We start from the raw sequence: 15,795 nt of genomic DNA on the forward strand, positions 1-15,795 counted from the left end.
CATAGACTTCCCTAGACCTCAGAGACAGTGACCCTCGCAAAACAGGAGCTCTGAACACAGTGAGCTGGTACCAAAGGGCACCAGAAAGTGGGCTTCTCCCCACTGCCTGGCCCAGGCTCAAGGAGGACACAGAGGGGTAGGCAGGGCCTGGGAGACCCAGAGTTCACTCAGCAGAGGTTTTGTTGTGCTGCTGTGGGACTAGAGGAGTGGGGTGGGCATGGTGCCCAGCTGAGCTTTGGTTTTTCCTTTGCTCTCAGAAGAATCACAATGAGGTACTGGACCTCCTTGCCTCTCACAGGTGACACTTGTATGAGGCCACAGACAAGGACTGTGAGCTGCCCTAGAACAAGCCTAGGGCAGGCCCAGGCACACAAAAGCAACACACTGTGGTCCTTAATTTATCTACTAAGCTCGCTTTTATTCATCTTTCTGGATGAAAGAAAACCCACTCTCTCACCAACGGAGGGGGCGCATGCCTTTACCCCAGCACTCAGGAGGCAGAGGCAGCGAGATCTCTCTTCGTTCCAGGCTATCCAGGGCTACAGTGTCTGTCTCAAACAAACAAACAAAAACAAAGTAAAACAAAAAGTCAAACTACCTCTGAATAGGGCTTCCCTCTGGAAAGGGTGACCCACTCCTTGCTTACAAGGGGTTTCTCTCAACTCCACTGAGCAGAATCACCTTTAAGACCTTGACATATAGAGCCTGCTTCCCAGCCTTGGCTCAGCTCTGCAGCCTGGATTACAGTATATGCTGCAGGTAACTGTCTTTGCAGTTTCCGAAAAGAAAATGGAAAAATCGCCCCTCTTCCTTAAAAAGGGCCCAACTTTCTCTCAGGGACTCCGAGAGGGAGCGAATGTGAGAACGAAGCTGGACAAGTTTGGGGCCTGGGGTGAGTCTTACAGTTTTGAGGGGGGCAAGAAATCCCCAAAGAGTACAAGTTTGAGGCCTCATTTTGCAGTTCCAGCTGTTGCTCCCTAGGCTGAGGCTACAGACAACTGGAACCACAGGGATGATCGGTTGAGCTTTGGTAGTCAACTTTGGCGGCAAGTTCCAGCCGGTGACACAGCTCCAGGCGGCTTTGCAAGCACTGCTTAGCCCCAAGATGACTCCAAGTGGTGGCTAGGGTGGCAGGTCGAGCATCCAGTGCCCTCAGCAGGCGTGGCAGGTCACGAAACAGGCGGTAGCGTGGCAGAGTGCGCAGAGGCCGGGGGATGTCGCCTTTGGCGCAGAGGCGACTGAAGTAGGCAAGCAGCAGCCGGTGTGGAGCAGCGCAGAGCAGGGTGCGCAGGGACGCAGTCTGCGAGTCGCCGCTGCCGGCTGGGCTGGGGCCTGCACAGTTCCACAGCAGCAGCACCGTGCCCTGCTCCCGCACCACGCGCTCCCGCGCAGCCCAGAGCCATGGCAGTGGTCCAATGCGTGCCACATGCGTCCCCTCCCAGAGGTCCACGATGACGTCGCGCCCGCCGCCCAGCGCGGTCCGCAGCAGTTCGGCCAACGCTCCCACCAGGCGCCGCTGGGCCTCTGAGTCCGCTGCGTGCAGTAGTAAAATTGGCCGCGCTTGGCCTGGACCTAGGGACCGGAGCAACAGCTGAGTGGTGTGTGTGTGTGTGTGTGTGTGTGTGTGTGTGTGTGTGTGTGTGTGTGTGTGTGTGTGTGTGGCGGGGAGACAGACCAGCTGAGTGTGGTGTGGTGTGTGTGTGTGTGGGGGGGGAGACAGACCAGCCCTCCCCTAGAGGCCTCCGGCCTACACTCTAGAGCGCCCTACACTCTGTGTCCTTTATTCGTTCTGGGAGTCAGTCCCTTAGCTGAACCTATTTGAGGAATAAAGGCTAATGAGGAAAACATGCAGTTTCTAGTGCACAGCAGGCTGGATTATAAACACTCCCTACCCCATCCCCGCCCTCGCCTCCTGTGGTTTTGGTGGTACAGATAGAACCCACACCCACAAGCCCTTTGCCCTGTCTTAACCATTCCTGTCCACTAGGGGGCCTAAGAATAGCGGTTTGAGCTTTTCCCTAGTTTGATCAAGTGGTGCCAGGAATGTTTGTCTTGGCTACCCCAGGTAAACTTACCTGGCAGTAGGCGCCGGCAGAAGAGGACCAGAACTACGCCCAGCAGAGTGGTGAGGCCCAGCAGTGCCAGGACCAAGAGCCCCAGGTGTCTATGGGAGACTGAATCCAGCAGGGTGAAGCCAAGCTATCTCTTCAGTGCCCAAGCTCCCTCTCCTCTCACCCAAGAACTCACCATAAGGACACAAAAGGTGCTTCCAGGCAAACTGGACATCTGACCTCCACACCTGAGAACATACGGCCCCCACTCATGTGAGCTAGAGCAAGCCCTCCCTCCCAGGGAAGGAGTCCCCACTGGCTTAGGAATTCCTCCAGCTCCAGTTTTGGGTCTTGTACAGTCCCTGAACTGACCAGGCCAAGGTGGCAAATGGCAGTGAGACCACAGCGGCTCCCACAGTTGGCCTGGGATGGAGAGTACAAATTAGTCAGCCACCAACCACTGAGTGTTAGGCCTCATGGACATATAACACCAGGTTTTCTCCTTTTTCATGGGAAGGCAAAATATCAGTGTTTTATTTTGTTTTTTTTTTCTGGTTTTTCGAGACAGAGTTTCCCTGTAGCTTTGGAGCCTGTACTGGAACTAGCTATTGTAGACCAGGCTAACCTCGAACTCACAAAGATCTGCCTGCCTCTGCCCTCCGAGTGCTGGAATTAAAGGTGTGCACCACCACCGCCCGGCTCAGTGTTTTGTTTTGTAGATAACATATAACTAGTGACCACTAATTCCAATTTAAAACACTTGGCCAAACCAAACCCATTTATGGACTCTGTGCCAGGGAATTTGTGAGGGGTGGGGTAGGATTTCTTACCAGGATGCAGCTCCCCGGCTTCAAGAAGGGAATGACGAGGTCTAAAGTCACCGGGACTGAGCCCTGGGTCTGTAGGGGCAAAAGTAGAATGCTTGTCCCCGTATAGGCAGACCTGATAGGGTCTCATCCACCTCCATCCTACCTAGATAAAGGAATAAAGGACCCAGTGCCACCTCCAGACTTCCTCGGCCACCCTTGCCAATGCTGACTCTTCCCAGATATTAACTGCTGCAGCTGAGCTCACACACACACACACAAAGGAAGAAGGTGGGCACATTGTCTTTGTCCTGCAGCATGCATGCATCCCTTCACCCCCCTGCACAACTGAAGAGGCATCTTGTTCCCTGGCAGAGTGAGCCATGGAGCCTGGCGGCCTAGGTTGAGGCTTGACTGTGCCCTTTCTAGTTCCTGGGTTCGGGACTGTTCTGTGCACTTGGATGATACCTTCTCCTTTCCCAGCCTCAGATTCTTTATTTGCATGAGGGACAATAATCTTTAGTGGGTTACTGGAAGCATTAAGTGGAAATATGCATATAGATGCTTTTAATACACTGATAATGTTGAAGCAGCTGTTATTAGGCTAAGAACAGGGGGGCAAAGCCTGTACTGTATGCTCTTCTTATACCTCCTGGTGCTAACATAGGGTGGGCAGAGATGTGTGCTGGACTGAAGAGAACTGAGTGCTGTCTACGGATGAGACCTGGCTCCACTCTGTCCACATGTTAATCACGGACTGGCCAGTCATCTCTACCCGTTATTAACACCTCTCACCTACTCTGTACCCCTCACCTGCCTGACTCCACTCTGGAGGCAACTGACAAGCAAGTAGATACTCTAGAGCTCAAATGTTTGCTACCACCTGCTGTGTGGAGCCCATAGACTGCCAGCTGCAAGGCAGCCTTTGAGGGTGAACTGTGGAGAGCGCAGGATGCTGGGTTAGCTGAGTGCTGCGGTTTTGCCATTGTGGTTTTTAAATCAGATGCACAGAACCAAGTTGGCTAGCTAGTCAACCCGAGCAGTACTGAACAGTGAGTCCTTCAGCTTCCAGGGGTCTCTTGAAAGTTGGTGAATGTGAATTTTTTTTTTAATAAAAGCAGCCCCCACAGGCTCATAGGGAGTGACATTAGTAGGATGTATGCCCTTGTTGGAGTAGGTGTGACTTTGTTGGAAGAGGTGTACCACTAGGGGCAGGGCTTTGGGGTCTCAGATGCTCAAGTCAGATCTAGTGTGTGGCATTTTCACTTCTGCTGCCTGTGGATCAAGATGTACAATACAAGTCTCAGTTACCTCTCCAGCACTATGTCTGCCTGCACGCCGCCATGCTTCCCACCATGGTGATTAATGGACTACACCTCTGAACTATAAGCCAGCCCCAATTAGAAGCTTTCCTGCCAGGCAGGTGGCGGCAGTGCACACCTTTAATCCCAGCACTCGGGAAACAGAGGCAGGAGGATCACTGTGAATCTGAGACCAGCCTGGTCTACATGGCAAGTTCTAGGACAGCTGGGGTTTACACGAAGAAACCCTGTCTCGAAACACTCCCAGGCAAAAATGTTTTCCTTTATAATCATCACTGTGGTCACTGTGTCCCTTCACAGCAATAGACACCCTAACTAAGACAGTGAACTTTTACACTAGTGCCTTGTGGAGGCATGAGACCTGAGAGATGGCAGCTGGGGTGAGGGTGGCATCGATATACAATGTAGGGCAGAGGAAGTGACTCAGTACCTGCCTTTGCTGCGCAAGCATAAGCACCTAAATTCAAATCCCAAGTATCCAGATTTAAAATAGAGAGAGAGCCGGGTAGTGGTGGCGCATGTCTTTAATCCCAGCACTTGGAAGGCAGAGGCAGGTGGATCTCTGTGAGTTTGAGGCCAGTCTGATCTACAGAGTGAGCTCCAGGACAGTTAGGGCTACACAGCAAAACCCTGTCTAGGGGAGAAAAAAAAGCCAGGCATGGCAGCATATTCACGCAACCCCAGCACTGGGGTCAGAGACAGGTGAATCCCAGTATCTCACTAGACGTCCACCCTAGCTGGAAACAGGGAGCTCCAGGTTCAGTGAGAGACCTTGTCTCAAAGAAATGAGGTGGAAATGAATAGACCTCTGGACTCTTGATTCACACCTACAGGCGTGCGTATCTACGCATACGTACGCTCCACCACACACACAACGTGGTGACAGCTTTGGTGGGCTAGAGACTAGGTGACGGTGGGAGTGCCAGCGTCTGAGGGACTGAGACTTAGGATCCCCTGCTGAAGGACCCCATGGGTTAACAGAGGACCAGTGATCCAAGGCTGGTCAAGTAAATAGTCTATGACAGATGCCAGGATGCAGGCTTTTCTGCCTCTACCCACCCGGGGTTGGCCTCACTGAAGTAAAGGGGGGTTAGAGATGTGCATCAGTCAAGAGAACCTGGTGAGAACCAGAGCCCAGCTAGGCCGTACCTGGCTGATGCTATACACAGGAGGCATCAAGGTATCGAGCCCCAAGCCTGGGTCACTCCAGGCAGCACTGAAGGTAGCATATGTCCTCGAGGAAAAGTGCAGAGTCAGTTGCTGGCCCTGGGTGTCCATGCTCACGGTCCAGGATGGGGCAGACCCTGTTTGTGGGAGGTGATCAGAGTTGGGTGTACTGGGCCTGGAGGTCACAGGTGAGGGAGGTTAGGTGTGGAAGAAGGGACTCCTACAGACTCACCGCTCTGGTGGGGGCATTCAACATGGCTGCTATTCTCAAAAGAAAACTGAAACACAGGAATGGCAAGTCAGCAAGATCCAGTCCCATCCCTCCCTCCACCCACTGCCAGCCCCCTGCCCATGGCTGTACCTTAAAGCAGAGCTGAGGATGCAGATCCACATTCCCTAGGACATACCACTGTTAAAAAAAAGGGGAGTTAGGGAGAAGATCTCTGGGCCCCAACCCTGCCCACCTCAGTTCTGGAGGGAGGGGGCTGTCCTTACTCCTTCCGATTCCTGTGCTGTGGCATTGGGGAGGGCTTCACAGGGCATGAGTGGGTCCTGCCTCTGGCAGAGGGAGGCCTCCAGTTTCAGTGGGCAGCGGAGTGTCAAAGCCATGGCCATTTGACTGTGTTGGCTGTAGTCAGTGAAGTGAACTGACTTCCAGAAGTCCGAGCCATCTGGGCAGGTGGTAGGGCTAAGGATGAGGCTGTAGCTCCATCTCCCCACCCCCACCGCACCCCAGGGCACAGGAGAAAATACCAGTGTACCAGCACAATTTCAGGCTTTACTGGGGCTCAGTAGGCAAGCACTCCTCCACTCCTCCACCCCTCTTCCCTCCCTCCCTCTCTGTCCAGCTTCCTTAGCATTATCTTCCCATCCTGGGTCTCCCTCCATTCTGAATACCCCTTACTGCGCCCTGTACTCCAAATCTATGTGGGCTCCTCTCAGACTCTGAATGTCATCTCTGTTAGCTCTTCTTTCTAAATCCTGTCCATTTTCTGAGCTCAGCTCATGTGCCAGTTCCTCTGAGACAGTGTCCCTGGGTTTCTCCTTCCATGATGCCCTGCAGACAGTCCTTGATGATAACCCTGCCTACAGAGGCTTTGTGTATATCTGTGTATAAGGAATGTCACCTCTTCTCAAGGTCACCGCTGAGCATACAGCACTCCAGACAACACCAGCTACTTTCCCGTTAAATATTCCACTCAAGCCTCGTAAACAGTTTTGAATTTTACAGATGAGGGGGTGGAGGGGGGAGCCTCTGGGGGATAACCCACGGCAGAGCTGGGAAGTGAGCCTAGGGTCTCTAGCTGGTCTTCACATGTACCATTCCCTGGGTGACCCTCTTCCACTCAGAATGTTCAGCACTCAGAAGCTCGTCTGCATGCTGACCATTAGACACTGTGCCCCTCTCCCCTCCCCACCCCACTCCAGACAATAATGTCCTCATGTCACCTGGGGTCTTCCTCCATCACACACACATGGGGGGGGGAGGGGGAGGAGTATGAATGTGCATCAGGATCAATACAAACAACACTCACAGGCTTCAGGCCAGTGCTGGAAGGGACACTTTTTGCGCCTCACAGTGTCCTCCTGCAGGTAGGAGGCCTGGGGAGCATAGAGAGAAATCAAGAAAATGGCTTTTCCAACATCACCCTTCAGGATCTAGCTTACTGTTATGAAGCAGCTTGAGCTGCAGGACACTAACTGGGGAGCGATGTGGAGTAAGGGCAAGGTTTAGAGTTCCAGAGCACAGGTAAGAACGGGAAATGAGGGGCTGACTATTCCTGTCTCCAAAGAACTGATCCCAGCAAGAAAGAGATCCCAAGGGTCACATCCCTCAATTTTAGGCTTTCTGATCTCCATTCTTCCTTTCTCAGTGTACCCAGTACTCTGTGTTAACTCCTTATTCTGGATTCCCTAAGAGTCCCCCGGTTGTCTTCTCTGACAGGTTCTTGTTTCCCAGGGCTCTGTCTACACTCTCCTTTTAGTACCTGTCTTCCCCTGAAAACGTTCAAAATCTCTTTATCTTCAGATTTACAAGGAGAAATGGAGGGTTACAATAGAGGCTGGAGAAGTCATGACTTCAGGAGAAACACGCAACCTTGGCTCTCAAGAACAGAGTGATGGGGGCTGGAGAAATGGCTCAGCGGTTAAGAGCGCTGACTGCTCTTCCAGAGGACCGGGGTTCAATTCCCAGCACCCACATGGCAGCTCACAACTGTCTGAAAATCCAGTTCCAGGGGATCTGACACCTGCACACCAATGCACATAAAAGATAAATCATAAAAAAAAATTAAAAAAAGAACACAGTGATGGCTGGTGGCTGTTTACTCTGTGTCTGTGAGCTGAAGCCAGATCTGACCAGGGAAGGCAGCATCCAGGCAGGGCTGAGATGAAATGGCCTAGGACTCGTCTACCTTTGAGCATGTGTGGCTCATAGCCTAAGCCAGCACCAGTTTCAAGCATCCCAGTAGCCTCGTCCTTGTGGAGTCTCTCTTCAGTGCCGTATGGCTTGCTCTATCACCAAGTTATCCTCCATCCCTACTCCTTTGTGAGCTGATTTACTGGAGATGCAGTTGGACGAGGAGCCATGGCTAACCCACATTTTCCTGTGCTCACCTCTATGCACATGCAGGGCAGGAGGAATTCATAAGGCAGGTCTGCAGTGTGGCCCCCAGACACAATTTTCTGTTGATAAATCACAGAGGGAGAGGAAAAGAGACACCTAAGGAAAAGCCTGGTCACTGTGGACAAGGCAGGAGGAAGCTGGGACCTTGGACAATATGCCTTACTTTCCTTCTCCATGACACTGCTTTCTCCCTCTCGTAGGATCTTGGTTCTCTACTCTGGCCATTTGCTTGAGGTACTCTACAAGGAGTAGGGGTAGGGAAAGGACTGGACATTTCTTGAGGTCCAGCTGTATGCCATGCAGAGTGTTGGAAGCACCAGCTCTACTAAAGGTTAGTATCACCGTGAAGTTAGAAGATATAGTCATTGCAGACAAGAAGCGAGCTGAGGGACCCCAGAGAAAAGCATCAGTCTCTGCTCGTGATGCCCAGCTAAGCACAGTGGCATCTGTGATGACTGGAGGGTGAAGTGGACTGTGAGATTGGAGAATATCATTTTCTGAGGGACAGACCAAAGGTGTGAGAGGGAAGAGCACCAAGGCACCTGTGACAGTTTGGTCAAATTATCAGGGAACAACCTCCTGAGGAAATAACAAAGCTTTTGTTGCTGTTTTCCTTAAGACTTGTGTACCCTAAACTGACTTCAGACTCATTATATATCCAAGGAAGGCCTTGAATTTCTGGTCCTCCTGCCTGTACCTCCCACCCATTTGTACAATGCCAGAGGTCAAGCATGCTGGGCAAACGCTCTACCAACTGAGCTATGTCCCCAGCCCTAGCAACGGTCTCTTAATTTGACCCAAATCACACCAAGGGTCCTCTCTCTCCCTGGGAATACATAGTATACTCATTTCTTTCTGGCCTCTCCTCTTGAGTAACAGAGCCCATCACCATTTCTGCCTAGTCAAAAAAACCTCTCGATGCTACTACCTACCTCGTTTTCCAAGGAAGTGTTAGATAACTACTCTCCTTGTCTGGGTCCCAGTTGCCTTCCCCAACCCCCATTTTCTGAGAAACTGTATAATCGGTCTCTTTATAGGGAATGGAACTCCATACCTGGGTATCAAAGGGACTGCTCATATCTTCACATTCCAGGGCCCACTGGTAACAGAGACGCACACTAGCCTCTGGGCCTGGAGGAAGAGTCACCCTAATAGCCTGTGCCTCAGGCAGCAAATCAAAGGAGAATTCAGGTCCTAGGCAGAAGGAAGACTCAGTGAGCCTGGCTCAGGTAAGGCTGAAACCACTTGCTGTTGCTCATCAGGCCCTACCTCCACGCTTCTGTGAACCTGCTCTAGGAAGATGCTCCACTCCTCCCGTGTCCAAAGGCTGGGTCCTTTTGGAGCGTGACCCTCTGTGGGAGATGGCTGGGAAGGGGCTGGAAATGCGATGGCCTTCCTGAGACAGGGAAAGGCTGCCTAGCAGCTTCCTCTGCAAGCAGAGCACAAATGTTAGACATCATGATGTTAAGCCAGGATCCAGGACATCTGCTTTCTAGTTCTGCCTTTGAAACCTGAGAGACCACAGGCAAATTGTTCAAGTTCCTTTGACCTCAGTTTCCTCTACTGTATAATTGCCACATGTTCAAACTCCCTCTTGTAGCTGGAGAACAAAATAAGGGGCAAGAAAGAAAGGAGTTGCGGGTCATAGAGTAGAGCTGTGAATAACAGGTACCTGGGAGGATGCCGGTGTCCTGTGCCTCCAGTAGAATTCAAACTTAAGAGGACTTTTAGATTTCTTCACCAAGAGAGGGAACCAACCCCACTGAAGGCCTGTAGGAGGGAGACACCCTTCTTACCTGGGAATTCTTGGCCCCTGTCCTACCTGGAGATGCAACCCAATGTTGAGTAAGAAGTCAATAGAAATCAAGGACAGCAATGATATTGAGCTCCTTTATTGGCAAAAATTATGATTTAGTGAAAAAAGAATTAAGCCCCTTCAAGGCTCAGTGAGCATGGAAAAGGGGGCAGAAAGAACATGAGAGCCAGGATGTGAAGGAGTGCAATGAGGTCTCTAGACATGGCATGGCTGGCGTGTTCATGTGCCCACCGCAACCGCGGTTACCTGCACGAGGCTGCACAAGGCCGAGCCAGCAAGCTCAGTCAGCATTCCAGCAAGTGGACTCACTGATTCGACTCAGTGAGTTACAAAACAAACAGAGCAAGGCATGGTTTTCTACTTGTATCGAAAGGCAGAGGCAGGCAGATCTCTTGATCTTGAGGCCAGCCTGGTCTGTTCTGCAGTTCCAGGTGAACCAGGACTACACAGCGTGCCTCTGTCTTGAAAAGCTGAGGGCTGTGTGTGCGCAGAAGGATGGAAGAGCAGTTCAGAGCACTCACTATTCTTAGGGGACCCAAGATTGGTTCCTAGCACCCACATGGTGGCTCGCAACCATCTATAACTCCAGTGCTACCGGGATTTGATGTTTCCATGGGTACTATATGGATGTAATACACATATATACAAGCAGGCAGAACACTCATACACATAAAACAAATCTTAAAAAAAGAAGAAGAAGACACGATGTGGAACAATGATGCATTGGGAGTTACCCAAGGGAAATAGGAGGGAGGAACTGTGGATGGCTAGGATCGAGACGGATTGGATGCATGCATGAGATTGTCGAATAATAAGTAAAAGCTATTGTATTTATTTTAAAAATCTTTGTTTATTCATTTTATTTTATGTGTATGAGTGCCTTGCCTGCACATATGTATGTGCACCATGTGCATGCCCAGTGCCTGCTGAGGTTCCCTGGAACCAGAGCTACACATAACTGTGAGCCACCATGTGGGTGCTGGGAACCAAATATAGATCCTATGGAATAGCAGTCAGTGCTCTTAACAACTGAACCATCTCTCCACCCCTAACGAAAAATATGTAAAAAATAAATAAAACAAAGAAGAATGATTTAAATAGAGAACACACACACACACACACACCTCCCACAAAGGTAGGTGCTAATTGTAGCACACCTTTTTTTTTTTAGACAGGGTTTCTCTGTGTGTCCCTGGCTGTCCTGGAACTCACCCTACCCTATAGCAGGCTGTCCTTGAACTCAGAGATCTGCCTGCCTCTGCCTCCTGAGTACTGGATTAAAGGTGTCCACCACCACTGTAGAGCTGTAGCATGATTTCTAATGGTGAAAATTTTTAAACTAACTTTTTGTGATGTTATTTTATTTATTTGTTTGTTATTGGTTTTTCAAGACAGCGTTTCCCAGTAGTTAAGAAGCCAATCCTGGGGCTGGAGAGATGGCTCAGCGGTTAAGAGCATTGCTTGTTCTTCCAAAGGTCCTGAGTTCAATTCCCAGCAATCACATGGTGGCTCACAACCATCTGTAATGAGGTCTGGTGCCCTCTTCTGGCCTGCAGCATACACACAGCTAGAACACTGTATATGTAATAAATAAATAAATATTTAAAAAAAAAGAAGCCAATCCTGGAATTTTCTCTGGAGACCAGTCTAGTCTTGAACACACAGAGATCCGCCTGCCTCTGCCTCCTGAGTGCTGGGATTAAAGGTGTGACTTTATTTTATATTTAATTACATGTGTGCATATGTATATGTGTGCATAGGTATATACAAATGAGTGCAGGTGCTCGAGAGATCAGAAACCTCAGATTCCTTGGAGTTGACATACAGACAGTTAAGAACTGCCTGACGTGGGTGCTGGGAATTAAACTAAGGTTCTCTGCAAGAGCATCTAGTATTCGTGACTGCTGAGCTATCTTTCCATCCCCCCATATCCGCTAGTTTTAAAGTGTGTGTTCAGTGTGTGCCTAGTAAGACGATGGAACAGCAGAGCGACAATCCCATTTTACAGATGGAAAGTAACAATAGCAAGTCCATAGCACACACAACTTTCAGGAATTGGTACCAGATGAAAGATGACACCTCCACAAAGATACAGTTGTCCCCTGAATATTTGTCACGATCTTATCCTAGGATGCTCTAGTCCCTGTTGAGGTTGACAGGACAAAAACACGTTCCAGTATAACAACTGACACGTGTGTCAGCCTAGGTAGTGGTTCTGCAGCTGTGCCTAATCCAAACCTCCGCTGAGGATGGCTCGGAGGCTGCTTTTCCTACCTGAAGGACGGGACATCAGCTGCAGGCACAAACAGCAGGGCCAGTGCCAGGGCTTTGTGGCTAGGAGGGTAGGGCAGGGAGTTTGAGCAGAACTTCCTGTGTAAGACAGAAAGGAAAGTCGGCACAGTGACACATGGCTGTAAGTCATTCCTTGGGAGGCTGAGACAGGAGGGTTAAAAGATGGAGACAGTTGTGTGGTGGTGGTGCACACCTCCATCCCAGCGCTCAGGAGGCAGTTGTGTGGGGATGGTGCACACCTTCATCCCAGCACTCAGGAGGCAGTTGTGCGGGGGTGGTGCACACCTCCATCCCAGCGCTCAGGAGGCAGTTGTGCGGGGGTGGTGCACACCTCCATCCCAGCGCTCAGGAGGCAGAAGCAGGCAGATCTCTGTGAGTCTGAGGTCAGTCTAATCTACAAAGTGAGTACCAGGACAGCTAGGACTACACAGAGAAACCCTGTCTCAAAAAAATAGAGACAAACAAATAAATAAATAAAGGATGGAGGCTTTGGTATTACACAGTGAAGCCCTGTCTCAAAACAAAAAGAGGAACAAGAAAAACGGTAGGTCTAAGGAGGTCCTGACTATCTCCTCTAAACTGGATTTAAGACTGGGCTCTGACAACATCCAAGTACAAGCTTGGATAAATTAATGGACAGGGGCCAGATTGCTCTTCCGTAAAATGGGGTTGTTATAAGGACCACGTAACATAAAAAATGGGGGAAAGCTTGGTAAAGCAGAATGTACCATAAAGTATGAAAGAGTATTCTTCCTGATCAAGTGAAGGGCCAGTGAGAGGAAGATCCAACTTGTACAGAATGCCTGGGGATTAGCCAAGGCGCTCATCTAATCCTCCCCATTGGCTGGAAGCAACACTGTCCCTATCACGTAATCATTTCTCCGCTGCTCCTGTGCTCAGAGGCCATGGCCAAATGGCAGAGTGAAGAACATTGCTGAGTATTCCTAGAGTCTGAGGGAGAATTACAATGCAAACCTAAACTAGTCCTCCACTTTCTCATTGAACCTCGGGTTAGAACTGAAATTGCCACGGATGGCTGAGTGGGACCTGGAACTCAGAGAAGCATGGGGAAGGGAAGCAGAACAAGAGCTAAGACTCACCAGTGGAACTCTTATCCTGAAGGTACAGGGCCAGCGGGAAGAGAAAGGAGAGAGGCATCATTAGAAGGGACTTGCGTAAGGTGCATTCTCCCCAAACTCTGTGTCAAGCATCCAGTTCTGAGACCCACAGATGTCCATCCACGCCACCTGTTTTCTTCTCAGTTCCACCCTGCCAAAGACCTCAGCACACCGGAACCTTACCAGTCCCTTCAAGACCACACAGTGAACACAATGAGGCTGCCACTAGAGCACAGGGATTTCAGAGGTAGGAGAAGGCGGGCGGGAGAATGGGGAGCTCTACCCTGTGCCAAGCAAGTGTCCCCCCACTTAGCAGCAGGACCTTACCACACTGAGGGCCAGTAGACAGCGGCTGATACAGCGTGGCAGGTAGGGACAGTCAATCTCAGCAGACACAGACAGGCTGAAGAGCAGTAGGAGGAGAGGCAGAAACAAGGCTGCCAATCTGGAGCTCCCCATGAGCTTCTGCAGGATCGGGACACAGAGACCATGGCTTTGTTGTCTGCGGGAGGGCAGCAGGGCCTGGCCCTGGAGTTGTGAGGAGTACACACGGTACCAGCAGGCGCTCTCACCTAGCCCTGCCTGGGATCCACCCTGCCCTGAAGCTCCTCCTCTATCCCAACCAGCAGGCTAGGTAACATTCCTTCCCCCGAGCCAGGGCACTGAGGAACCTTGTTCACTTGTTCGCCTGTTCCGTAGAAAGTTTTACTGCTCTCCCATCACAGGGGGGCTCCTGGTGTGGTGGAGAGTTAATAGGAAAGGGACCAGCACCCTGCTGTGGAGATGCACCCGTTTCTTAACCCCTCCTACTCCTCAGACACTGCAGAGCCGACACACCTATTAGTTTGCTCTAGAACTTGAATCTGCCATAGACAGTTACACATCTTTGATTTTGAAGTTTAACTATTCTGCACTTATGTACACTGAATTGGTCCATCATTTTAAGCCAGGCCAAAAATAAGTAAACATTATGTAACACAAGTAAGCCTCCTCCTGTGTTCCCCATCCGCACTCTGGCTCCCCACCTGGCTGACAAAAAAAAAAAAAAAAAAAAAAAGCCCAGCTTTCTTTAGCTCGTTAGCCCTTTCCAACTCTTCTCGACTCCAAAGTAGTTTCCAACTTCAAGGACCAACTAAATATGGCTTGTTCAGGAAGCCCCAGAACTGATAGCTGAGCTCTGGAGCAGAGGGAGCAGCCCCATGCACTGACCTGGTTTCCTGCGGTTTCCGGTGCAGGAAAGAGGCTGACAAGGCTCCAGGCTTTGTGGGGACCCTCCCCATCATCTCACGGCTTCCTCTCACTCATGGAGCACTTGAGCTGCGTCAGCCCTCCCCTTGGCAAAGCCAACGATGGAAGGAAAGCATGGGGCACGTCCACTGGGTGGAGGCCTCTTGGTATTGCTATTGCGTTTCCTCTTTAAATTAATATAGAAAAAAAATTTAGAGGTGTGTGTGTGCGCACACGTGTGCAAGCGTGTGTATTGTATGCACAGGCGGGCGGGCGCACTTGCCCATGCAGGCTGATGTGGAGGCCAGAGGCTGACACCGGGGTGTCTTCCTGAGCTTAGAGCTTGTTTCAGCTAGGCTGGTGGGGCAACAAGGCCCTAGGATCCGCCTGTCTCCTCTACTCAATGCTAGCACTACAGGTATATTCTGCCATGGCCTGGTCAGTGCTGGGGTCAGAGCTCAGGTCCTCAAGCTAATGCAGCGCACTTACATACTGCGTCACCTCTCCAGTCCTGCGACTATCAGTATCAGTCTCACGTAGGCTAGGATGGCCTGAAATTCTGTGTAGCCAAGGATGTCCTTAAACTCCTGATCCTATCTCTACTTCCCAAAGGCTGAGGTTACTGGCATGAACCACCATATCCAGTTTCTGCAGTGCTGGAGACTGAATCCAGGATTTTGTGCTAGCATCTCTACCGACAGAGCCACATCCTAGCTCTAACAATTTGTCCTTTTGAGATTCAGTCTGGACCACCCTTCAGAAACATGAGTGCAGCCTTCTTTTGGTCATTCCTAAATCATTTGGCCCACATCTGAAGTTCCCAATCTACCTATGATCCTAAAAGTATCCTTTTGCTTTTGCATTCATAATTTTTTTTATTTGTTTGTTTTTTGAGACAGAGTTTCACTACATAGCCCTGGCCATCCTGGAAGTCACTCTTCAGACCTTGAACTCACAAGCGATTTGCCTGCCTCTGCCTCCCAAGTGCTAGGATTAAAGATGTGTGCCAGCACCATCCAGTACAATAAACACTATTTTTAGACGTAAATAAAAAGAAAGCTGGGAATAAACTCAGTGGCAGAGCACTTGCTTAGTGTCTGTAAGACTGGGTTCAACCCTAGTGCTGACGGAAGGAGATGGAGAGACTCGTTTGTTCTTCTCTGGTGCCTAGCAGTAACTGTCGGGAAGCAGGTGCTCCATGGCTGAGTGAACACCAGTCATGATACATTTCATCTAAGTAGCTTATCTATTCTAGTTCACAAAGCAACAGCCATATTTGATCCCTCTAAACACCCTGTGAGGCATACAAGTGAGATTATTTGCTTAATTTCATAAGGAGAGAAATAAGGAAGCAGAAGGGAGAATGATTT

The 15,795-nt window shown here is 50.3% G+C and overlaps 1 protein-coding gene across 3 annotated transcripts; it reads right to left on the reverse strand.

Moving 5' to 3' along the window:
* Positions 1–397: 397 nt before the first annotated feature.
* On the reverse strand, positions 398–13,795 carry Il17re (interleukin 17 receptor E). 3 transcript variants are annotated; one of them, XM_085686849.2, is made up of 16 exons: positions 13,526–13,795; positions 13,181–13,196; positions 12,063–12,158; positions 9,645–9,742; positions 9,260–9,401; positions 9,027–9,166; positions 7,963–8,031; positions 6,882–6,948; positions 5,842–6,017; positions 5,708–5,755; positions 5,579–5,624; positions 5,329–5,483; positions 2,882–2,950; positions 2,248–2,299; positions 2,076–2,174; positions 398–1,572 (listed from the first exon to the last, which is right to left on the reverse strand). In XM_085686849.2, exons 1-16 carry the CDS (start codon positions 13,655–13,657, stop codon positions 989–991), a joined length of 1,989 nt encoding a protein of 662 aa, XP_085542975.2. In that variant the 5' UTR covers positions 13,658–13,795; the 3' UTR covers positions 398–988. The 3 variants fall into 3 exon arrangements, with proteins under 3 accessions (XP_085542975.2, XP_048294566.3, XP_085542976.2); XM_048438609.3 differs by having other exon boundaries at positions 9,242–9,401; positions 13,526–13,794; XM_085686850.2 differs by lacking the exon at positions 7,963–8,031 and having other exon boundaries at positions 9,242–9,401; positions 13,526–13,794.
* Between the last annotated feature and the right edge of the window lie 2,000 nt (positions 13,796–15,795).

The sequence above is a fragment of the Myodes glareolus genome, chromosome 3 (genome assembly GCF_982192425.1).
Source record: "Myodes glareolus chromosome 3, mMyoGla1.1, whole genome shotgun sequence".
Taxonomy (NCBI): Eukaryota; Metazoa; Chordata; class Mammalia; order Rodentia; family Cricetidae; genus Myodes; species Myodes glareolus.

Bases quoted from the DNA above. Each gene is read 5' to 3' on its own strand.
- Il17re (XM_048438609.3), bottom strand. From the start codon at position 13,657: ATGGGGAGCTCCAGATTGGCAGCCTTGTTTCTGCCTCTCCTCCTACTG. The intron at 6,949-7,962 runs GTGAGCACAGGA...TATGCTCCCCAG, and splicing joins TGCCCTGCATGTGCATAGAG to GCCTCCTACCTGCAGGAGGA. The intron at 1,573-2,075 runs GTAAGTTTACCT...TCCGGTCCCTAG, and splicing joins CTGCCGGCGCCTACTGCCAG to GTCCAGGCCAAGCGCGGCCA.